We start from the raw sequence: 23,539 nt of genomic DNA, 5'->3' as shown, positions 1-23,539 counted from the left end.
TAGGGCAGCATGGTGGCTTAGTGGTTAGTGTTACAGCCTTGCAGCACTAGGGACCTGGGTGCAATTCCCAGGGTCAACATCTGCAAAGAGTTTGAATGTTCTCTCCATGTTTGCATGGGTTTCCTCCAGGTCCCCCGGTTTCCTACCACAATCCAAAAACATGCTGGTAGGTTGATTAGATTGTGAGCCCCATTGGGGGCAGGGACCGATTTGGCAAGCTCTGTGTAGCGCTGCATAATCTGTGTGCGTTATATAAAGGAATTATTAATTTTTTGATTATTTCGGCTGCCATGATGTTCGATGTTCCCCAACGTTGTGCAAGTTGCAAAGGCTCGGGAGCAGAGCATGTGCGATTTGTGCAGGTGGCTGGCTTTATGTGACAGTGTGACAGTCAAGTCCAAGAGGGGAACAAAAGAAAAGTGTAAAAAAAAAATAAAAAAATTAATAAATAATAAAAGTCCACTAAATTCCCCATATAGTGTAAAATTCCCAAACACAATAAAAATTGAATATCCCCACACAAACATCCCCATGTAACTATCCATGCAATAAAATATGGTGAACGCCTTAAAAAAATAAATTAAAAGCACAGCAAAATGTATGATTTTTGGACATCCAACCAAACAAAAAAACACCACAAAAGTCACATTTATCCCTGCATTATACCAATAAAAAGTATAACGTGCCCTAAAACAGCTGAATTAACAAAATAATAAAAACTTAACACCGCTTAGTAGACCGCAATGCAAAATCACAGGATTTTTGTTCTGTAGAACAAGTCAAACATAAAAATGCTATATAAACAGGATATTGTTCGCACTCACCCATAGAGCATAAGTAACATGTTAGCCATGCTATTTGGTTTATAAAACACAAAAAAAACAGTAAATCAATTACAGAATAGATTTTTTCAACTAAAATATAGCATTAATGTGCACAATATGTCATGAAAAAAAAACCTCTGGAAAATAACCTCAGTAAGATAAAGCGTTCCGAAGTTATAAACTGTGTCCTAATGGTGAAAATGAGCTGTTTCCTTAAGGGGTTGATAATTTTTTGCGTGTGTGTTTTTACTTTATATGTTCCCCCATGAGGTCATAAAAGACCCACGGGGGCCATTCTTACTTTTCATTTTTTAATTTTAACATTTTCGTTTCTTTATCAAGTTTTCCCCTGTAATTGAGGCATCTATAAGATCCAGCAATGCCGTTAGAAGTGGAAAAGCGGTATTAAACCCGTCTCCCTTTTGCCTATGGTCTCCGGGTTTCCAGGAGACCCGGTCCTGCTTCTACAGGAGTAGGAGCAGAAGAAAACTGCAGCAGGGTAATTGTGCACCAGATATCTGAGACATATGGGATAGGAATAACAAGGTGATCAGTGAGGGTCCGACTGCTGGGACCCCGCAATCTGGACAAAGGGATCCCTTTTTCAGTAATGGGTGGAGTACAACATGTCCCTTGTCGCTTTGGTTAACCCTTACGGGACTCAGCCTCTTTTGGCCTTAAGGACGCGGCCCCATTCTTCAAGTCTGACCTGTGTCACTATAAGTGGTTATAGCTTTGGAACGCTATGAGATATCCAGGGGATTTTGAGATTGTTTTCTCGTGACACATTGTACTTCAAATTTGTTTAAAAATTTGGATGAAATCTTTTGCGTTTAGTTATGAAAAAAAACAAAATTTGGCAAAAATTTGGAAAAAATTCTTTATTTTCAATGTTCTAAATTCTCTACTTTTGATGCAGACAGTCTTAGCACCCAAATAAATTCATAACTTACATTTCCCAAATGTCTGCTTTATGTTGGATGGTTTTTTAAGATTTCACATATTTTACTAGAATGTTATGAGGCTCAGAATTTAGGTATAATTTTTCACATTTTTTGTAAAATCACCAGAACCAGTATTTAGATGGACCAGCTCAACTTCTAATTGACACTGAGGGGCCTAAATAATAACGAGACTCGTAAATTACCCCATTGTGGAAACTACACACCTCAACGTATGAAAAACCACTTTTAAGAAGTTTGTTAACGCTTTACGTGTTTTATAGGGGTTAAAACAAAATGGAGGTGCAGTCTGCAAATTGTAATATTTTTTCACAATACACCCATTTTGGGTGGAAAATTAAACATTCACATTGGATTAAATGAAAAAAGGCTCCACAAAGTTTGTTACCCAATCTCTCCCGAGTACACGGATACTCTATATGTGGTGATAACCTGCTGTATGGGCGCACGGCCGGGCATAGGAGGGAAGGAGGCGCCATGCAGAGCAGATTTGCTATGTCACATTGTACAGGCTATAATTTTTGTTGGTGGAGGAAATGAAAATCATCAGTTTTCAGGAAGATTTTTATGGGGTTTTTTTTGGCCGTTTACCATACCATAAAAATAGTATATTATTTTTATTCTATGGGTCGCCACGATTACAAAAAGACCTCATTTATATAGATTTTTTATTTTTTCCCATTTTTACTGAATAAAAAGTAATTTGGCAAAAATGTTGTCAATTTTAGCATCACCGTCTTTCATATGCATAACTTTTTTATTTTTCGCCTCACAAATCTGTTTAATGGCTTATTGTTCTTTTTAGTGGTCTTATTTTAGAGTGCATAACATTTTTTAAATCACTTTTTAGAGCATTTTTTACAGGGTATTAATTGAAAATGATCTTTTTTTCTGGAGCTTTTTTGGTTTTTTTTTATGTAATTCACTTTTCGGATCTAATAATGTTTCTGTTTTATGCAGATTGTTAAGGACGCAGGGATACCAAATATGTGGGGGTTTTGTGTATTTTATTCAATTGTACTGAATAAAAACCAATTTGGAGAAAATCTTGTTCATTTTAGCATCACCATCTTTTCATATGCATAACTTTTTTATTTTTTGGCTGACAAATCTGGTTAGGGGCTTATTTTTTGCAAGAAGAGTTGTTCTTTTTAGTGGGCTTATTTTGGAGTGCATAACATTTTTTAAATTATTTTTTAGAGCATTTTTTTTTATAGGGTATTAATTAAAAATGATCTTTTTTCGGAATGTTTTTGCGTTTTTTTTCTACGGTGTGTACCGTGTGGGTCCAGTAACGATTCTGTTTTATTATACAGATTGTTACAGACGCGGAAATACCAAATATGCGGGGCTTTTTTGTGTTTTTGTATTTTTTATACTTTATTAAGTGTTTTTATAGGAAAGTGACATTTTAGGGGCTTATATTTTAATGCATTTATTTTTTATTTATTCTAATTTATTAACTTTAGTGTTTTTGACTTTTTTTTACTTATACATACTTGAACTTGAACCAGTGATACTCTGATCACTGGTTTAAGTCCAATACACTGCTCTACAATACTATTTTATTGTAGAGCAGTGTAAACTGTCTGAGCAAGCTTGCGCATGCTCAGATAGTTTACAGTCAGACCCGGAAGGGGTCTGACTGCCAGGGAGACCGGGCAGCTCCGGGGCACATGCCAGTCCTCGGAGCTGCCCAGAAGTGGATCGGATCCCCCGGTAAGCGGCACGGGGGATCCGATCCACAGCGCAAAAACCCTTACACGCCGTGGTCATGCTTGACCGCGGCGTGTAAGGGGTTAACACCCGCGATCGGAGCCGGCTCCGATCGCGGGTGTTAGCGCAGGCTGTCAGCTGTATTAGACAGCTGACAGCCGCTGCTTCTGGTACCGGCTCCGTTCGTGAGCCGGTGCCAGAAGCAGGACGTTATAGAACGTCCCCGTGCGCTAAGCATCTAGCCCCGGGGACGTACTATAACGTCCTGGTGCGCCTAGGGGTTAATTGTATGGGAGTAACGGAAATAGCAGTGCATAGAGTTAGGCTGCAACCAATCCTATATATGAAGGGGAGAAAAATCGGAAATACATAAACAGATAAGGGCATCAGCGACAAGGGGTTAAACTAACAGATGTCCCTAGTGATTGAGGGGCTTGTGGATTCCCCTGCAACTGCAATAACCCCCAAAGCTTGTCATCATGATATTAGGCTTCTTGAGAGCCATGCTTGGTGTTAAGGGGGCTGCTTTTCAAGGAAGCAAAAAGAGGCACTGTTTTCCTTGTCCCTCCCTGGAAAAGGTAATTCCAAAGTTTCCCAAATCCCCTAGAGAAGCATCAGAGTCTCCACACTCCTAAAAGGTGGCCTTAATTGGCAAACCTTCCATAAGGAGAACTATTACTTTCTGACCCTACGTCACATGTACACACACGACAGCCCATCTTGAAGTCACTGGATAAGTTAGGTATCTCTAAGCATTAATTATTGATAGAAGATGAAAAAAATTATACATAGAAGATGCTGACAATGAAACTAGAAAAGCATGACTTTATAATAACACCTCCTAGTTCACACATGCAGCATATTAGTCATTTCTGATTATTTTCTCTTTATCACGTTTCAGTCATCCCTCAATATGCCACGTTCAGTAGGTGTCTTCCACACCTCGCATACAAAACCAATTTGATTCCGAAACCGTCTATCGTGCTCTGTGACTCATTAGTCTTCACTAATCCAATTTCATCCATGTATAACTCATCCCTCACTCTTATAACTGAGCCTTGTGCTCACTCATCACACATTTGTCTTTTTGGATGATCAATGAGTAATAATAAAGTTCAGTATTATTCTTATGCCTGATAATGAGAGCCACAGATTTATTAAAATGACATTTAGTTTGGTTGCATATGACTTTTTATGATTGCTTTTTATTTTAATGTTTTGGGAGGAACAAAACACATAGGGACAGATATTACAAGCTGTCTGAAAGTCAGAATATTTCTAGTTGGCATACCATAGTTTTTTAGATTTATTTTTTTTACCAATTACTGCACAAGCAAAATAATTGCATATTATTTTAGCCCGAATTGTTACAAATGGGGGGACCCATTTTGTGGGTGTTTTTTTAGATTTTTTTCATGGAATAAACGAACTGAATAAAGGGAAAAATATTATTCTATTAAATTATTTTTTATGAAACTATATGTAACTCTTTTTTAACTGTTTAACTGAGTTTAAGCTTCCAAATAAAAAATAATTTAAGGGAATCTCAAAAACATGAACAATAAATCTTACTCACAACCTCCCCCCCCCACCCACTGTGCCTTTGTTAAAAAATGCAGTGCAGACGCCCCAGCTTAAATATACCTCCTCCCACCTGGAAAGCAGCACATTGCCCACAGCCAGGCAGGGACAGTCAGCTCACTGTTGCCTTGCCCCCGCCCGTGCCACTGCTTCCCAGTCCCTGTGAGCTGACTGTCTCTGGCTGGAGCGATACGCTGCATCACATCGCTTCCAGCTAGAGACAGACAGGACACACACACCTCCCAGACCCACGCTATTGTCTACAATGGTGGTGCTGAACATGTGACGTCACAGGAAGGGGCAGAGCCTCCCGGAAAGTCTCCTCAGTGCAGGAAGTAGAGGAGCTTCAACAACAAACTGCACGTGGCGAGAAGTCACAGTGGCTGTGTACATGTGTATGGAGGTGAGGGGGCCTGACAGAAAAGGATGAATGAAGTAAGGCCAAGGGAGCTTAACTGCAACAAGATAAGTATGTTACATAGGGCTTCATGGCTGGTGCGGCTGGGGTCAGCCACCAACCCCCCAGGACTGCATGACTTGTGCGGGCTGGGGTGTATGTTACATGGAATTGCATGGCTGGTGTGGACTGAGGTGTATGTTACATAGGACTGCATGGCTAGTAGGGGATGAGGTAGATATATAGATGGATTTCTGGGGCGAGGCAGCTGTACAGGCGGTCCCCTACTTAAGAACACCTGACTTACAGACGACCTCTGTTGCTATTACAACAAAAAATGAAGGGGGGTTTAGCGGCTGTATGGAGATGTTTTACTGGGGGGGTTGGTGACTATATAATAGATTTATTACTGGGGGGTTGGCGGCTGTATGTAGATGTATTACTGGGAGAGTTGGCAGCTGTATGTGGATGCATTACTGGGGGGTTGGCAGCTGTATAATAGATTTATTACTGGGGGTTGGTGGCTTTATAGAGATGTATTACTGTGGGAATGGCTGTCCTATATGGATGTATTACTGGGGGTATTGTGAGAAGGAGGATGTGTATGTAGGCTACCTTCAGTGGGGGCCTCCACCAGATTTTGCGCCCAGGGCCCACCACCAACCATAATAAGGCCCTGGTACCTAACACTGCTTTGCTAAACTGGCTGGAAAAGGAGAGAGAACCCGCAGGGAAGCAGTGGCGCGTACGACCAGGACTAGTGGTCTCCACTACTACCCCTCCCACTGGACCAGCTAGCCCAGCAGCCAGGCTCCTAAGTAGGAGAAAATTTGAAATATTTATGATGATTTAGAATAGTAATATGAACCAGATTTTGCACGCAAGGGCTCTTTTCCTGTATAATGTCCCCTTTATGAAACATGTGCCCTTTCAGAGTCTATGGCACCGTGAAAGCAGCCAAGTGCAGCTCTGACACATCGCATGAATTTATTTGCCATTTTATTACAGGAAGGCACTGATTGATTATGTAATAAATGGGCTGTTTATTTATTAACTGTATTTACAATTCTTAAATTATATCTGAAGTGATTCAATGGAAAGTTGTCTGCATAAATTTTCTTAATGGGTAAATTAACACACTTTTTAGCAGCTCCATTTAATCCTCCTTGTAGCCTGATCCTAAATGGAAATCAAACTCGCTTCCATTAAACTGTAAATGTGTTAGTAAAACACTATCGTCATTGACAAGAGGCCGGATCGTATTTCAGCTAAGAGGCCGTAAAACAGCTTGTGTCTGCTAGAGGGCTCCCCTGATATATTCCAAAAATTCTCTGAAGCGTTGAATGGCTAATTTCATTTAAAGGAGCCTGTCACCACATTAAATAATTCAAAAAAAAATCACAAGGTCACTTCCCTCCTCTCCTGGCGTAAGTGCTGTTGCGATTATTTTACTCTATTTGCGATTATTTCAAAAAAATCCAAGGCCACTTTAATAGATCTGAAAAGCAGCGGAGCAGATATAGAACTATCGCAAAGAGCCTGTCCAATGATTAGTCTCCCCCACAATCCCTATTAAGCAGGGATTGCTGTCTCACCTCTTCTTGTCCAATAAAAGTAGCGGGGGTACTTGCATGTGTGTGATAAATTCTGCCCCCTAATCCATAGAAAACTGTACGGAATCAGCAAATCGGACATGTTGAATGTTGTTATGCCTGATCCTTTGTTTTTCGGATTTATAACTACTTTCACAAACTTTAAATGTTTTTGATTAATCTCTGAACATTTAACACCTTTATGACGCAGGCAGTTTATAGCTTAAAGGAAATCTACCTACAAATACTCCACTGTCCTCCTCCTCAACTTCATCCCAGTGGTGTTCTTCGCTAAGCTTGACACACCAGGATCACCTAGAATGGAGACTTATAAAAAAGCAGCCTGGAGCACAGGGACTAGACATCCGGCACTTCAGGTTGCTAATTATGCACGCCCCCTTTCATTACATGAACTCCCTCCTCAACATAAGAGAGGGAGGTATCTATCACGCAGGAGGTGTGAATTCAACATTGGACCTGGGAGGTGCGAGAGGCGTGCATATGAGAGCCCCCCGCTGGGATCAAGATGAAAGGGAGGACAGGTGAGTGTAGGTGTTTGCTACTTTGGTAAAGTGGTAGATTTCTTTTAAGGCTCAGCCCCACTTTTTGTAACCCGACATGTGTCACTTTATTTGGTTATAACTTTTGATCACTTTAAAGTGTTACTGTTTAAAGTTACTGAAAAAAAATTGCTTCAGTACAACTGGAGAGAGCCTTTGACAACAATTCCAATGATACCTGTATCAATCTTCTGGCTTCTTCCTATCCTGAGATAAAGGGCTAATAGATATATTAGGCTTCATGTTAGTGGTATATTTTGGTAGATAAGCATTGTGTTTATATATTTAAAAAAATTAAAAATGGCAAATTATTTTAAAAATTTGCCATTTTCAAAATCCATATTCAAAGAAAAGTAAAAGAAAATCCTGGACATACAAAAAAGAATGAAGAAAAAGAATGAACATTAAAAATAATGAAAATAAAGAAAGAAATATTATGCATTCCCCATGCTTCCTACATGGGGAATGAACATGTTCACACACATTTAGCTGTGTACAAAATTCTGTGAGCATCCTAGATAAGGAATGAACAGGTTATTTGTGTAGATTATAGTGAACATTTATTACACATATTTAGCTGTGTACATAATCAAGTTATTCCATACACAGCTAAATAAGTGTAATATATGTTCATTCTACTATAATCCACACATATAACCAGTTCATTCCCTACCTAGGACATTCAGGGATTCCTGTACACAGCTAAGTAAGTGTAATATATGTTCGTTCCACTATAATCTGCACATATAACCTGTTCATTCCCCATCTAGGAAGCATGGGGAATGCATAATGCCTCTTTCTTTATTATTTATTAATTAGTTTCAATGTTCATTCTTTTTCTTCATACCTTTTCTTCATTCTTTTTAGTGTGTTCCACAAAATCCAGCAAGTTAAACTAGCAGGATTTTGTGTCAATTTTTTAATAAGGTCCAAACCATGCTATATTGACTAGGGCTAGCTTAGTCACTTAGCTAGACAGCTGTTTATGCCCAACTGTGATGGAGTTAGTTAGCTGGTAAAGATAGTGCTGCATGAGACTGATAACAGAGGTTTAGTCACTTAGTTAGACAGTTAGGCCCCTTTCACACATGCTATGTGGAGACTTAAAGGAAATCTACCATTTGTTTTTATGCATTATGAACTAAGCCTACCATGAGAATGCTGTAGCTAAACTGATGAAGAAATAAATCTCGTTACGCCCCTGAGCATTGTCCTGCCCACCATAAGCCGAGAATACGTCATCACTGTGTTGTCCCTGAAAGGCAGAAGTAATCAATCTCTGCTCCATACTTCTTTCTTGGCCCTGAACCAATATGCAAATTTCCTAAAGAGGCTACTGGGCCCCAAAGCTATGTAGGCAGCTCCTAGTGCTAAAACGGAAACCTCCGATAACGCTATCTAACACAGCAGTACAATGTAAACGCCAGAGGGGGCCGGATTGTGGGCGGGGGACCGGTGCCTTCCACATGATGCGCCGCAGTTACTACCGGCCTATGGAGCGAGCGGGGCGGTCCAGGGAAGAGGCGGCAAATCTGACTGTCTGCTCATGAATACACCGGACAGCTTTGAGAGCGGCCTGGCGTTTACATTGTACTCCGCCGCAGTGTTACATAGCATATTGAAGGTTTCTGATAATGCTATCATTCTAACACTGCGGCGTTTGTTTTAGCACTAGGAGCTACTTACTTTAGTAATCAGCTCCTAGTGCCGAATATCTTGGTGACAGGTCCTATTTAAAAATAAGGTTAGTATTCACTTTTCATGCAATAAAAAATGAAAAACATACAAAAACATTGTTTCTGAAGATATATACATTAATTGAAAGAATAAATAATGAATTTGCCAAGAACTGATATAAATCATTTTGTACCCAACACACAACTTGAATTCATGTTTATTACTTATCAGAAATACTACATTTATTGAACTCTTGTGAGATGCCAAAAGGTAATAAATAATAGAATAAACTACCGAGGTATTGACTTATGTTTTAACTTGGCTCTTTTGACTAGTTCTTAGATTATGAAACAATGCAAACTTATTATGATGTCACCAAAACATCATCTATGCTTGCTTTTGGAAGTATTCATGGTAAGCCAGCTGGATGCCCGATTTAGTGAGTACCAGATGGCACGACATAAACAGGCCAGAATTCAATCGCCAAAAAAAGATGAATAAATAATTTACTAAGGGCAGAAATGCTTTTTGTAGAACTTGACACATTCCAGAAATATCTCTTTATCATATGGCTCCCTGATACTTACAGCTGTTCAACAAAACACCCTAAATATTGAATAGAGATTTAAATAGAGATTTTTGCCATTTGGAGGCTTAAAAAGAAAAATACATGATTTGGGGGAGGTTTTAAAGCGTAACTGTAAAGTGACCGAGAAAAAAATAGTTTTAGCGCAGCTGAAGAGAGACATTGACAACAATTTCAACTATACCTGTATCAACGCACTGGCTTCTTAGTATCCTGAGATATAGGGTTAATAGATATATGAGACTATCTGTAAAATCCTCTCAGATTTTCCTGAAGTTGGTGGGAATTCCTGGTTGTGACATCAGCTCAGGGAACTGAAGCCAAAGCACTCAGGGAAATTATATGAATCGGGGAAAATGTTTGTAATTGGATGACCTGAAGCATGTGATGAGTCACAAGCTTGTGGCATCATTCAAGGTCCAAGGTATTTTCTTGCACTCCTCTACTTCTGCCCCTCCCAACAAGCCTCCACTCTTCTCTAGCTGTCCTATACGGTTTCCCATGATTACCAGAAAGCATGACAATTGCACTTCCCTTGCAACTTCCCAAACTGCCTCTTTCTACACAAGATGCAAAGACACGCAGCTTAGAAAAGACCTATGCATATGCAGCCCTGTCCGGCTCAGTGCGTACTGCATATGTGCCAGGGGTACTGACATACTCTCTTGAGGGGCTTCTCCTTGCTTCCCTTTAACTGCTTCTTTTTTCCATAAGGTATATGAATGAATTTTTGATGTGTCTAAAAAAGTTACTTTCTATTTTTATGTTGTAGGACATTGTCCCAGTTGATGCCATGGAGGTCCTCATTCATGTGCTTAAAAGATGATCTTTTAAAGTTTAGTTTTTGTATCCCCTCTATTAGAAATCTTAGTAAAGGATAAATAAATCGTGTGGTCCATTATTGCACATGTAATCCCCAACCTTTACTTTTATACCCTATCATGTCTATTGGTTTAGATTAGGTCTGGAAGCCCCCCCCCCCCCATCTGACCTTAGGCTTTGCTGTGTTTCTGATCACTTACAATTACTTAGTTCCTATTTGTCTGATCTTGTCTCAGGTGTACCAAATAATGCCATTGGTTTGGATTTCTGAAAAAAGGGTCAAACTAATTCTTGAAATATGTCAAAACTGTCATTGCAACGTTGCAATGAAAGACAGTCCCAATCTACTCATTAAAGTCTTCTTAGTTGACTACTTTAGACTTGCATTTTTTTACATTCTTAACACATTTTCTCAATATAACTAACATAGCATATGATTCCTTCTGTAAGTGTATGGTTCTATGGTTGCAACTTCAACCAAGCCACATGGTGGACAAAAACTGCATATAATAGATCCCTGTGGGAAGGGCCGGATCCAGGTTTCAGTAGACCCCTGGGTGACCAATCCTCGGTCCCTTTGCAGTGAACTCACATGGCGGCATTAAAATTCAGTTACTTGTTACCTAAAACATTAGATAGTTTATCATACCAACCAGCGCCCTCATGGTTATTTTATGTACAGCCTCATGATGCTTATTTTATAAAAAGCCCCTTCACCCCATATGGATTCAATAGATACAACCCCCAGCAGCCCTGGTCCCCGCCACTTGCTCGGGCATGCCCAGTGCTGGTGCCAGCCCTGCCTATGGTGCACAGAAAATGTACTTACAATATAAAAATATTTAGCATCTTATATTATATAAAAATTGGTGGGGGGGGGCTCAATTCCATAGCTACAAGTCTTTAGTGAAAACCTGCCATAGGGTGATCTTATATTTCACACCTGTATCAATCATAAAGTAACAGCCAGGGCCATTTCTACCGCTGGGCAGGTAGGGAGATCGCCAACTGCGTACACCATATATAATACACAAGAATTCTGTATTTGCCCAAGAATCAATAGCATAGACATCTTTTACCCTCACTGCCAGTATTTACAGCATCGCTCCCTCTTCCCCAGTAGTTACTGCATTTTCCCCTCTCACCCTAAGTTAAAGCATCTCCTAATATCCTCCAGCATTTACATCATTTTTCCTTTCCCCTCTATTTACAGCATTTTTCCTTTCCCCCTATTAACAGCATTTTTACTTTTTTCCCCAATAGTCACAGGATATCTCCCTCTCCCCCAGTAGTTGTAGCATCACTCCCTCTCCTTCAGTAATTACTGCATCCCCCCCCCCAAAGTTACATCAACTCCCCCTCTCTCCCTGTAGTTACAGCATCTCCCCCTCTCTCCCAGTAGTTGCAGCATCACTCCCTCTCCTTCAGTAATTACTGCATCTCCCCCCCACACACAAAAGTTACAGCATCTCCCCCTCTCTCCCAGTAGTTACAGCATCTTCCCCTCTGCTCCTATAGTTACAGCATCTCCCCCTCTCTCCCAGTAGTTGCAGCATCACTCCCTCTCCTTCAGTAATTACTGCATCCCCCCCCCACAAAAGTTACAGCATCTCCCCCTCGCTCCCAGTAGTTACAGCATCTCCCCCTCTCTCCCAGTAGTTGCAGCATCTCCCCCTCTCTCCCAGTATTTACAGCATTTCCCCCTCTACTCCTGTAGTTACAGCATTTCCCACTCTACTTCAGTAGTTACAGCATATCCTTCTCTCTCCCAGTAGATACAGCATCTCCCCATCTACTCCTGTAGTTACAGCATTTCCCACTCTCTCCCAGTAGTTACAGCATCCCCTTTTCTACTCTTGTAATAAAAAATAAACTGTATAATCTTATATAGTAAAACTATACAGTACCCACCTCACTAGTTTTCCGCCATATCACCATCAAAAATTGAAATAAAAAGTGACTATAAAGATGCACAAGATTTACCAAAATGGGATGAATGAAAATTTCTCTTTGTCTGCAAAAAGAACTTCCTTACTCAGCTCTGTACAGGCAGTCCCCGGGTTACATACAAGATAGGGTCTGTAGGTTTGTTCTTAAGTTGAGTTTGTATGTAAGTCGGAACTGTATACTTTATTATTGTAACTCCAGTTTTTAAAAATGTTGGATTGTCATAAGAATCAGGATTAACTATAAATCTTAATTACAGACGCCTGTGATAACTGTTACAGCTGTTTATTGTAGCCTAAGGATAAAGTACAGTAAATAACCAAAATCCAGAGGTCTGTTTGTAACTAGGGGTCATATGTAAGTCAGGTGTTCTTAAGTAGGGGACCGCCTGTACATCAAAATACAAAAAACAGGTACACATGTTAGAATGCAAATTTAAAGGATTTTTTTAGACTTTCAGTTTTTAAAAGATCATACTTAAATTGTATAAATGTTATATTTCTTTATTCATACTGACCCACAGAATAAAGGGAATTCGTCATTTGAACAGCACAGTCAAAACAAATGAAAACAAAGGGGTTATTTCTCATATTCTGGCGCTCATGCATGGGCCTATGATAGCTCCGCCATGCATTCGTCACAGTTGAATACATCAAGAGGCTCAGGCCCCTTGATGTATCCGGTGGCATCCTGTGCGTTTATCTCTACGCCACATATGAAAATACCTGGCAGCAGCGAGTGCGCAGGGACAGAAACGCCATGCACCGGCCCACTCCAGCCGTCTGCGCCCTTCAACTCCTCTCCACACACCCCTGATGGGGATGTGGCTGAAAGGGGTAAACAATCGCAAGTGCTAGCAATAAGGTAGCATTTGCAACTTTTTTTTACTGCCTTGGTGCAGAAGCCCTGATAGATAGATACCCATCTAAGCCTGTATATAACTCAACTGCATTTTTTTTTTTGTTAAATCCACCACTTATGGAATTTTTGCTATGAAAATTCTAGTAGTTGTCTCTTTTAAGTTTACATACTGCTATGTAGTGGAGATTGGCGTGCAATCATTTGTGCTACATATTGTATAGTCATTTATTATTTGATTTTGATTTCCCTTTTTTTAGTGCTGCAAATGTTTGCCTTATTTATTATGTAATGTTTACCTTATTATGTATAAGCACTTCTTTTCTAACACTCACACCAGTTTTATTTTTTGGTCGCCTGCTTTTCTAGTTCTCGGTTGTGTGCCTTTTTATTAATCTGTTGCACCACAACCTAATATCCCTTTCTAACTTACCGTGCAGTTGGGGGCATTCATTAATACTGTTGCAGGGTCCGTTATTGTGGTGCAAGGGCTTAATGAAATTGTGCACATTTATGAAAGGTTTTTAGACCATTGTTTGGCACCTTTGCAACTGGTCCAACAAAGGGGGTGTGGCCTAGAGAGAAAGAGAATGACATCCATAGGGGCATGGCCTGGCTGGAAAAAGTCCACACGCCAAAAAATGAAGGAGGGTGCACCACATTTTAGCTCAAAGTAGAACTCATCAGTCATGGGCTCCTATCACACGAACATAAGCAAGCATACAGCCACGCGCTGGAGACAGGACACCCCTCTCTATAGGCAGGAGTGCAGGAGGGCAAGCTCTATCTTTTCCCCATCAGAGTTATGGTATGGCGGGCAATACATCCATTTATATTGATGGACTATTGACCATTGATATGAATATGGCTGTATGCTAATGGAAACGAGATGGTATGGGTAGCAATCAAAAAAATAATAGAAATAATAAGTTTAAGTGAAAGAGGCTTAAAGGGAACCTACCACCACGAATCTACCTATAAAGGTAGATCGGGTGGTAGGTGGATGTATGGGACGTGAGGATAGCCCTTTTAAGAGCTAATCCTCACGTCCCCGCTAGCGTAGCATAAACTTTATTGCCTTGATATGTAAATTTAATTAAGCGGCTACTGGGGCGTGGAGTAGCCGGACACGAGGCTACACGGCGCGGCTACTCCACGCCCCAGTAGCCGTTTTCCCCGCCTACCCTGTGATCTTCGGCGCGCAGCTCCTGGCAGCTGCGCGCCCTCGTCCGAGAAGCCGGAGTTCTGCCTGCGCCGGAGTCCGAGCGCAGGCCCGAGGATGCGCGATCTCGGGAACGAGGCCGGAGTTACTGCGCATGCGCAGAACTCCGGCTTCTCGGACGAGGGCGCGCAGCTGCCAGGAGCTGCGCGCCGAAGATCACAGGGTAGGCGGGGAAAGCGGCTACTGGGGCGTGGAGTAGCCGCGCTGTGTAGCCTCGTGTCCGGCTACTCCACGCCCCAGTAGCCGCTTAATAAAATTTACATATAAAGGCAATAAAGTTTATGCTACGCTAGCGGGGACGTGAGGATTAGCTCTAAAAAGGGCTATCCTCACGTCCCATACATCCACCTACCACCCGATCTACCTTTATAGGTAGATTCGTGGTGGTAGGTGCCCTTTAATACTACAATAGATTCATCAACACACTGGGGGAGATGTATGAATGTGTATGACTTGTGAGTCCTACTTTGTACCTCCTATTAGTTGGTCTAGCTTTACAGTGTTGGGACCTCTGACACATTAATGAATCCCCCCCCCCCCACAGTATTTTGTATTTGCAGATAACCATTGCAGTCCACATCAACAAGTCTTAGCAACATGAGCCAAAACGTATAGCACAGAGGGTCACCGGATACAAGACGATGTTTTTGTGTTTGGGCAAGGATTTGGAGCAGAGAAATTTGTATGGTATCTCCTTGAGTATCTGATGTTTAATTTATACCTCATAAAAAATGCAGATTCCGGCATCACTTGAAGACAAGTGGTTGGATTTCATCAGTGCTTCAAAATCTGGAGGAGCAAATCTTTGACAATAACCTTATACAGGGGACATGGAAATAGGTCCTTTTGTAATAAATATGTTATAAGTTTGAGAATGAGAATGTGTAAGTATGAGAATGTACTGTATGTCTAGGAAAATACTAAATGCAATGTAGCCAATTTAATCAAGAAAAAAATTTCTGATATAACCACTTTTCTAATCTAATGTGATAAAACATTGTGACTCAGGAGGAATGCCGCTCCTCACTTCTGTACTTCACCTCCCAGCACTCTCATACTGCTCCTGAGATACCTGGAAATGTTTAAGGCAGAGGAGTAACAACTATGTGCCCCCATTGCTAAACATGGAATGATGTCCCCACTACAACATGACAATTTACCAGCATCTTTCCAAAGGCTTAGTCATTGCACAGTGATATCACAGGACATTATTAATACACAGAGATGTCACAGAACATGGATAATGAAAACCGTGATGTCACAGTACAGTGCAGGGATAATAAACACAGTGATGTCACAGTACAGAGATAATAAACACAGTGGTGTCAAAGTAAGTAGATAAAACACACAGTGATGTCACAGTAGAGGGATAATACACACAGTGGCAGACATTTATCAAAACTAGTGCAAGCTACACTATTGGAGTGCACAGAGTGCCCCAGATTTATCAAACTGGTGCACGGTCTTCATTAACCTGGCGCCCCCTGCACTGCTCTGGAAGTGGGCACCATTTTTTTTGTGCACTTTGTTCATGCTGCAGAATTGTAGCGCAGACAGTAACAAATGTGGCGCAAACTCTGACTAAGCACTAATGCCCCCTTAGGCACACATTTTTTCTGTTTTGTCGGAGACAAGTGCAGTCGCAACACAAAACTGGCGTATGCATAAATAAATCAGGAGCACATTCTTTTCATTGAAAATTCAGACAAAAAACTGCGTAATAATTACTTTAATAAATGTGGCCAGTGATGCCAAAGTGCATAGATAGTGAACAAAGTAATGTCACAGAAAAGTTGTAATGCAGACAATGATGTCACAGTGCAGGGATAATACATGCAGTGATGTCACAGTGCAGGGATAATACATGCAGTGATGTCACAGTAAAGTGGTAATACACACAGTGATGTTACAGTGCTAAGATAGTGATGTCACAAAACAGGGATAGTGCACACAGTGATGTCACAGTACAAGGATAATAAAATATAATGATGTCACAGTAAAGGGATAATACACACAGTGATGTTCTAGTATAGGGATAAGGCTACATTCACATCATGATACAACAGGAAAGCTCCTTGGGTACAAGCTGAACAATGTCCATAGACTTATACTGGCAGATGGAGGAATAATTTTTGTCTCCATCTGCACAATATACATCACATCCTGCAAGAAACACTGGGTGGAAAAAAACACAGCACACTGTGTCTTTCCCTCCTATTCCTTCATGTGAGGGACATTTACACTCAGTGGAGGTTGTAATACCCTATAGGGGACAGATACAATGCATTGCATCCCTTCCTGGCCTCCACTGAGCATACATTGTTGGGTGTCCCCAGTAATGTATCTGTCCATATAATACCGCATTTACTTGACCGTGAAGGGGACTTATGCACAGCCGCACAGTACATACGTTCCGACAGACGGCAATAGCCGCACGGAACCGTACCATTTAGTGGCTGCAAAAAGATAGAACATGCTCTATCTTCGTCTGTATTTACAGCCGTGCGCCATTATTTTCAATGGAAAGAGGAGGGATCACCCCTCCTCCTCCCCAGCGCGGCTCACGTATGCTTGCCCAAAGTACAGAATAGAGCAACAGCACACATGCTTAACAAGCTCATTCATTCAATAAGTGAGAATAACACCCCTGTTCTCCTGATCAGTGGGGGGCCATCAACAATCAGACTGCTATCCATTGTTCTGTGGATCAAACTTGTGACACCTCATTTAATGCCTGTTCCAATGGCGATATCCAATAATGAGAGAGCAAATTATTATAGAATTTTACATTTCAAAATAAATATTCTGTTAAAATGTCATCCACCAGCTCAGCTTCAGAGAGGGACAGCTAGACAAGGGCATAAATAATATCCTTCCAAACCGAACAATCTCATTCCTTTTCTATTACGCGTCGCCATCTATGCACCTGTGGCCTCCAAGTGCAAGGGTGAAGGAAGCGCAAATGTTTCCAGAATTTAGATGTCACCTAGTTCTTATTAAAGACAATCCCACAGAACTGGTTCAGATTTATCCAGTGACAGGTAAAATGTGCGTGACATGGTTTCTAATAACATACCAGAACAATAATATACATATTATAATACATAGATAGAAGAAGGAGAAGGTAATACTTGTTGAGGTAAAAATAAGTGATGAAAAGATGTGCCTCCAATAAGTAGTACTGTAATGTAAAATTAGAGGTTTCCCTACACTGTGTAATTAAAACAGTGCTAGACAATTCCTTTTGACAATAATTGGTAACAGCTATCAACTTATTCATAAATGTCGGAGAAGCGTAAAAGATAAAAGTACAGATTTACAGGTCTATTGTTCACATTCTTTCCCCTCCTATGGTAAATGCACATGTGAACTGAGACTAATAGATTGTAGATGGCCACGCCCCTTCCACTAAGCACCTCCTACATCTTGGACACTTTTTTATAAATATAATATGATCCACAATTCTGCAAGATTCTAAAGAGATATTTTCTGCGGTGTATGGATGAGATCTGATAAAATGTGGATGTTCTGGGGGGAATTGTAGTGTGTAATACATAAGACTTTTGGGAAGTTTTGTGCAACCATTTAGATGGTAGCTTAGCCCTGCTAGACTGAACCTGTCACAAAGTTTTTCCCCACTAAACTACTAGCTCATCAGGTAGGGTATGAAATGTCCTTTCTAATTTAACTCCTTTTTGTGAAGTCTCACTTGTCCCTTTAAAAAATTTTCTTCAACGTCAGGCAAATATGGCTCTTCTCATCTCATTTCACATAACAGGAGTCAAGTTTAGTGGTTGCAGGAGTAGTGTCATTTCAAAAGCCTGTATCTTTGGTTCTGTGAGCTACAGAATTGGACATGCATGCAGTTAAAAAATAGGCGGGAAATGGATCTTTATCTGCAGCTTGTGTTTCCAACTATGTCTTTAGCTCCCTGTATCTTTGGTTTTGTAGCTAACATAAGTCATAAGCCTGATGTGATCTGAGAGATCTAAATTAAGAAGCATGTTTCTGGGTACTGTAGAACCAAAGATGGGGGCCTCTGAAGTTGACACTACTACTGCAACCACTAAATTTCATTAATCTTGTGAAAACAAGGTGATATTTTCCTGACTTTGGGGGAGATTTTAAAGGTAAACGTGTCAGATTTCACAAAAAAGAGGGAATTCTAGAAAGGACATTTCATACACTACCTGAGGGGGCTTCTAGTTTAGTGGGGTAAACATGGTGACAGATTCTCTTTAAAGGAAATCTACTATCAAAATCAAGCGTGATAAACCAGGGACACTTACTCATAGAGGCATGCACCGTGACTGTGGTAATGTTCTTATTTTTCTTATCCATGGACTCTTTCCTTCTAAAATCAACTTTTAACATTATGCTACTGAGTGTCAAGGGTCCTTATGGGTGTTACCAGAGCCCTTTACCTACTGTAGCTTCACAGGTTCTTACAGTGTACAAGGAGCACTTCCCCCTTCCCAATGTTTGCTGAAACTTCTTCTGCTGCGGTGACTTGACATCAGGCAGAGGTAGAGGTGAAGTACTGAAGTGTAACAACCTGTTACAGCATCAGCACGGAGGGGCTCTAGTAACACTCTAAGGAGCCCTTTATGCTCATTAGCATAATTGTAAAAACCCATTTTAGAAGGAGGGAGGCGATGGATAACAAATATAAGAAGTCACAATGCCTGGATCTATGAGTAAGTGCCTTGATTTTGATGGTAGACTTCCCTTAACACTTTACATCACAGTACAGTTTGCAGATAGAGCGACAGGCTACAAGTTTGGAGAGTATAAACAGCTGACTCCCCCCCCCTTGCTATATTTCTATACTGTACTGCTACCACTAACTGAACACTGTACTTTACTGTATAGAGCATTGGGGGATAATGACTGAATACAGCACAACACTTTACCTACCCACCCAATTTATAAGCACGTAATTCTAAACACAAATTAATAAACACGTATGATACATTTGAGACCTGGACCTGTAACATATGTTATATTACGAATAGCAGCGGTAACACCAGTTCCCCCCCTCCCCCCCAATCTCTGTACATATACAATCTGACAAGTCACAAGATCCAAGCCACCGTCCACACTGCATCGTACACCCTCAGTATGTCACCACAATAAGATTGTCATCACATTTACAAGCAACAAACCTGGATATAAACTCATCATCATTCTAGCTGCACAGAAAATATCCATCTCCTGTCTCACATCTATTCATACGTCTATTGTCTCCCTTAACCATCTATATCTGCCATCTTCCCTGTATTCATCTCCTATCTGTCATCTATCATCATCTCTCATATCTAAATATCATATCCTTCCATATGATCTCTCCACATCTGTCATAATCTCTGCCAATGCCATCTGTCATCATGTATGTATCTCCTATAGAGCCAGCCATTATCTTCCATCTGCCAAATCCTATAACATCCATCTATGGAAACATTTACATGAACGCACTTATCCACATATCGATACCTGCTCACCTTTTTGAGGTCCTGCCGCTGCCCTTGGTGAAGGGGTCTGCCACCAGGTTGGCATCTAGTGCCCTGTGTTCCTCTGTGTAAGGCTTCTTTACTTGCTGTACAGTCATGTAAGTGCTGAGGAGTTTCCATACATAAAGTGCTTTTCTTCTAATGCTACAATTTATTTTGTCTGATTAAGTGTCTACGGGTCAGGGGGCCTTATTCCCTTTATCCCGCCCCAATGCAGACCATCCATGTCTACCACACGTTCCTCCTCCGAGTCTTGGCTTATCTTAGCTTCACATATCCAAGGTCTCAAGTGAGTTTGGATCTTCATACCTATTCTGTAAATCTCTCTGGGATTAACTTTCTCTGAGCATTTTCCCAACAAAAGCAGCGTATGTGTTAAGTTGGAACCATCTGGATTGTTGCTGTGGAAACAGGGATGCCATGACAACTAGGTTTCCCGGGAAACCTATGTTGCTATGGAAACTGCATCAGTCGGGTTAGAATTAGTAACTTCCGATGAGAGGCAAGTCCAGCAGTCTAATCTTCTTGTGGCATGTAGACTGGCACAGCATAGCAAGATGCAAAGGGGCAGCATCCACATACACACACACCTTGGCACTGACTGGCATGGGGAGGGGGCACTTGTTGCAGTCTAATGTCTAAATTATTCTGTCAGCTCCATCTACTGTCTGCGAGCTATTGTCATAGAAGGGGGGATCTGTCCTTACACTAAGTGTGACGATAGCAACTCCAAATGGCAAAGAAAGGAGAAATGTGCCTAAATTGAGGTAAAATGGTGATCGATCCCAAACAGTCCTATGTTACCATGAAATGCTTTGAGAGCACCAGTCCCCTGTCCTCCCAGCCTGATCCTCCCACATATGGATGAGGTTACTAAAAGCAGCACTTAAGAAGAAGGGGGAGGAAGCATCTGGCCACTCCCCACTGCAAAATAATAGGGATAAAGAAATGGGCAGCCTCCGTGTGCAGAGCACCTGTGATATCCTATAGGTGCAGACTCTGCGTGCAGGACACCTGCGCTATCCTATAGGTGTGCACAGCACCTGTGGTATCCTGGAGGTGCAGCCTCCTGGTGCACAGCACCTGTGGAATCCTAGAGGTGCAGCCTCCTGGTGCACAGCACCTATGGTATCTTAGAGGTGCAGCCTCCTGGTGCACAGCACCTATGGTATCCTAGAGGTGCAGCTTCTTCCCAGAGGAGCTTGAAAATGAACACTAAAAGTGGAACAGGCTGATGTCGATGATGGTGACATTTCTAGAGTTGAGCACATCTAGGACCCCTTCTCGGTGTTACACATCTGTGAAGATCTTCTTGATATTTACACAGTTTGGGTTATTGGTGGAACAGTTACCAGTCTTGAAGCTGGGCTGCTTAAAAGGTCCTGGGCTCACCCCTTCCTCTATTACCATGTACTCAGATTTGCTGAGGGTGGAGTTACTACGAGTCTTTTTTAGGTCCTCGTTGGAGGACAGGTGTTGGCAGCTGCCCACATGGAGGTATTGGGCTTGCTCCTCACCTTCAGTCTCCCTGTGATAGAAGTAGTTGAAGTTGGAGACTATGACGGGCACTGGCAGGGCTATGGTGAGGACACCTGCAATGGCACAGAGAGAACCCACTATCTTCCCCCCTATGGTGACTGGGTGCATGTCTCCATACCCCACAGTAGTCATGGTGACCACTGCCCACCAGAAGGCATCAGGGATGCTATTGAACCCCGAGGAGGGGTCATCAGCCTCAGCAAAGTACACAGCACTGGAGAAGAGGATAACTCCAATAAAAAGGAAGAAGATGAGCAGCCCCAGCTCCCTCATACTAGCCTTCAGGGTCTGCCCCAAGATCTGGAGCCCCTTAGAGTGTCTGGAAAGTTTGAAGATCCGAAAGACCCTTACCAGTCGGATCACCCTCAGGATGGCCAAGGACATGGCCTGCTGCCCATTGCCCTGGCGCTCCGCAAGCTCAGTGCCTAGGGTGATGAAGTAAGGGATGATGGCCACGATGTCAATGATGTTCATGATGTTCTTGGAGAAGGTGGCCTTACTAGGGCAGGCAAAGAACCTGACCAGGAGCTCGAAGGAGAACCAGATGATACACAAGGTCTCCACCACGAAGAAGGGGTCTGTGAAGGAGCTGCTGAGGTAGGGGCCAGTGCCATTGACAGGTGGCAGCACCGGCCCATTGTACTCCTTGTCGTCTCTGAACTCTGGTAAGGTCTCCAGGCAGAAGATGACGATGGAGATGAGGATGACCAGGACGGACACGATTGCGATGCCCCGGGCAGGACCCGAGCTCTCCGGGTACTCGAACAGCAGCCACACCTGTCTCTGGAACTCGTTGGAGGGCAGCGGGCGCTCCTCTTCCTTGATGAAGCCCTCGTCCTCCCGGAACTTCTCCATGGCTTCCTCGCCCAGCTCGTAGAAGCGGATCTCCTCGGAGAAGATGTCTATGGGCACATTGACGGGTCTCCGGATCCTGCCCCCGGACTGGTAGTAGTACAGGATGGCATCGAAGCTCGGGCGGTTTCTGTCAAAGAAGTACTCGTTCCTCAGGGGGTCGAAGTATCGCATGCGCTTCTTGGGGTCGCCCAGCAAAGTGTCCGGGAACTGCGCTAAAGTTTTCAGCTGCGTCTCGAAGCGCAGCCCGGAGATGTTGATGACCACCCGCTCGCAGCACTCGTGGTCGTCCTGCTCGTACGCCTCGGAGGAGTGCTGGCCCGGCAGCGCCGCCGCCTCCTCCAGGATGTTATCGCATGCCACCACCGTCATGATCTCCTGCTCCGCGTCCGTGTAGCCCGGGTTCACGATGTTGCTGTTGGTGCGGTGCCTGGTGGAGGACGGCGGAGGCGAGTGCAGGAGGCTGAGGTGCTCGTCCATAAAGCTGAGCGGAGCGCGGCCAGGGGAAGCGGCGGCCTCCTCCTGCAGCCGCCTGAAGAGCCGCCGGGTCCCCGCTCCCCCTGTTGCTTTCCTCCTCAGTCACTCGCAACCTGCTCTATAGGACGTCCGTGCGCTCTCCCTACCCCAGGATCCCCAAGCTGTGCCTGCGCGCCGACTTATATATAGTGGCCCCGCCCCACAGGCACGCCCCGCCCACAGAGAGCCCGCACAGAGGACTGCCCGGGGGTACTACAAGTGTCAGCATGCCACAGGTGCCATGGACCGCGCACAGGCTGACTGCCAGGAGCCTCGCCATGGCGGCATCACCCTCTACACCCGGGCTGCTCAATGTACACTGTGTACACAACTCATGGAGGAAAATACATAAAGCTTATCCATGCTTACAAATGTCCG

At 42.6% G+C, this 23,539-nt stretch overlaps 1 protein-coding gene across 1 annotated transcript in view; it reads right to left on the bottom strand.

The window, feature by feature from the left end:
- The window catches only part of LOC140119065 (potassium voltage-gated channel subfamily A member 3-like), a 69,522-nt gene extending 46,217 nt beyond the window's left edge, over positions 1 to 23,305 (bottom strand). Inside the window, exon 1 of the mRNA XM_072137693.1 lies at positions 20,246 to 23,305. Within this exon, the coding sequence (XP_071993794.1) occupies positions 21,545 to 23,125 (1,581 nt within the window). The 5' untranslated portion in view covers positions 23,126 to 23,305 and the 3' untranslated portion in view covers positions 20,246 to 21,544. The remainder of the gene's footprint in view (positions 1 to 20,245) is intronic.
- Positions 23,306 to 23,539: the final 234 nt, after the last annotated feature.

The sequence above is a fragment of the Engystomops pustulosus genome, chromosome 2 (genome assembly GCF_040894005.1).
Source record: "Engystomops pustulosus chromosome 2, aEngPut4.maternal, whole genome shotgun sequence".
Lineage (NCBI taxonomy): Eukaryota > Metazoa > Chordata > Amphibia > Anura > Leptodactylidae > Engystomops > Engystomops pustulosus.
This window is presented reverse-complemented; position numbering and strand designations above follow the sequence as displayed.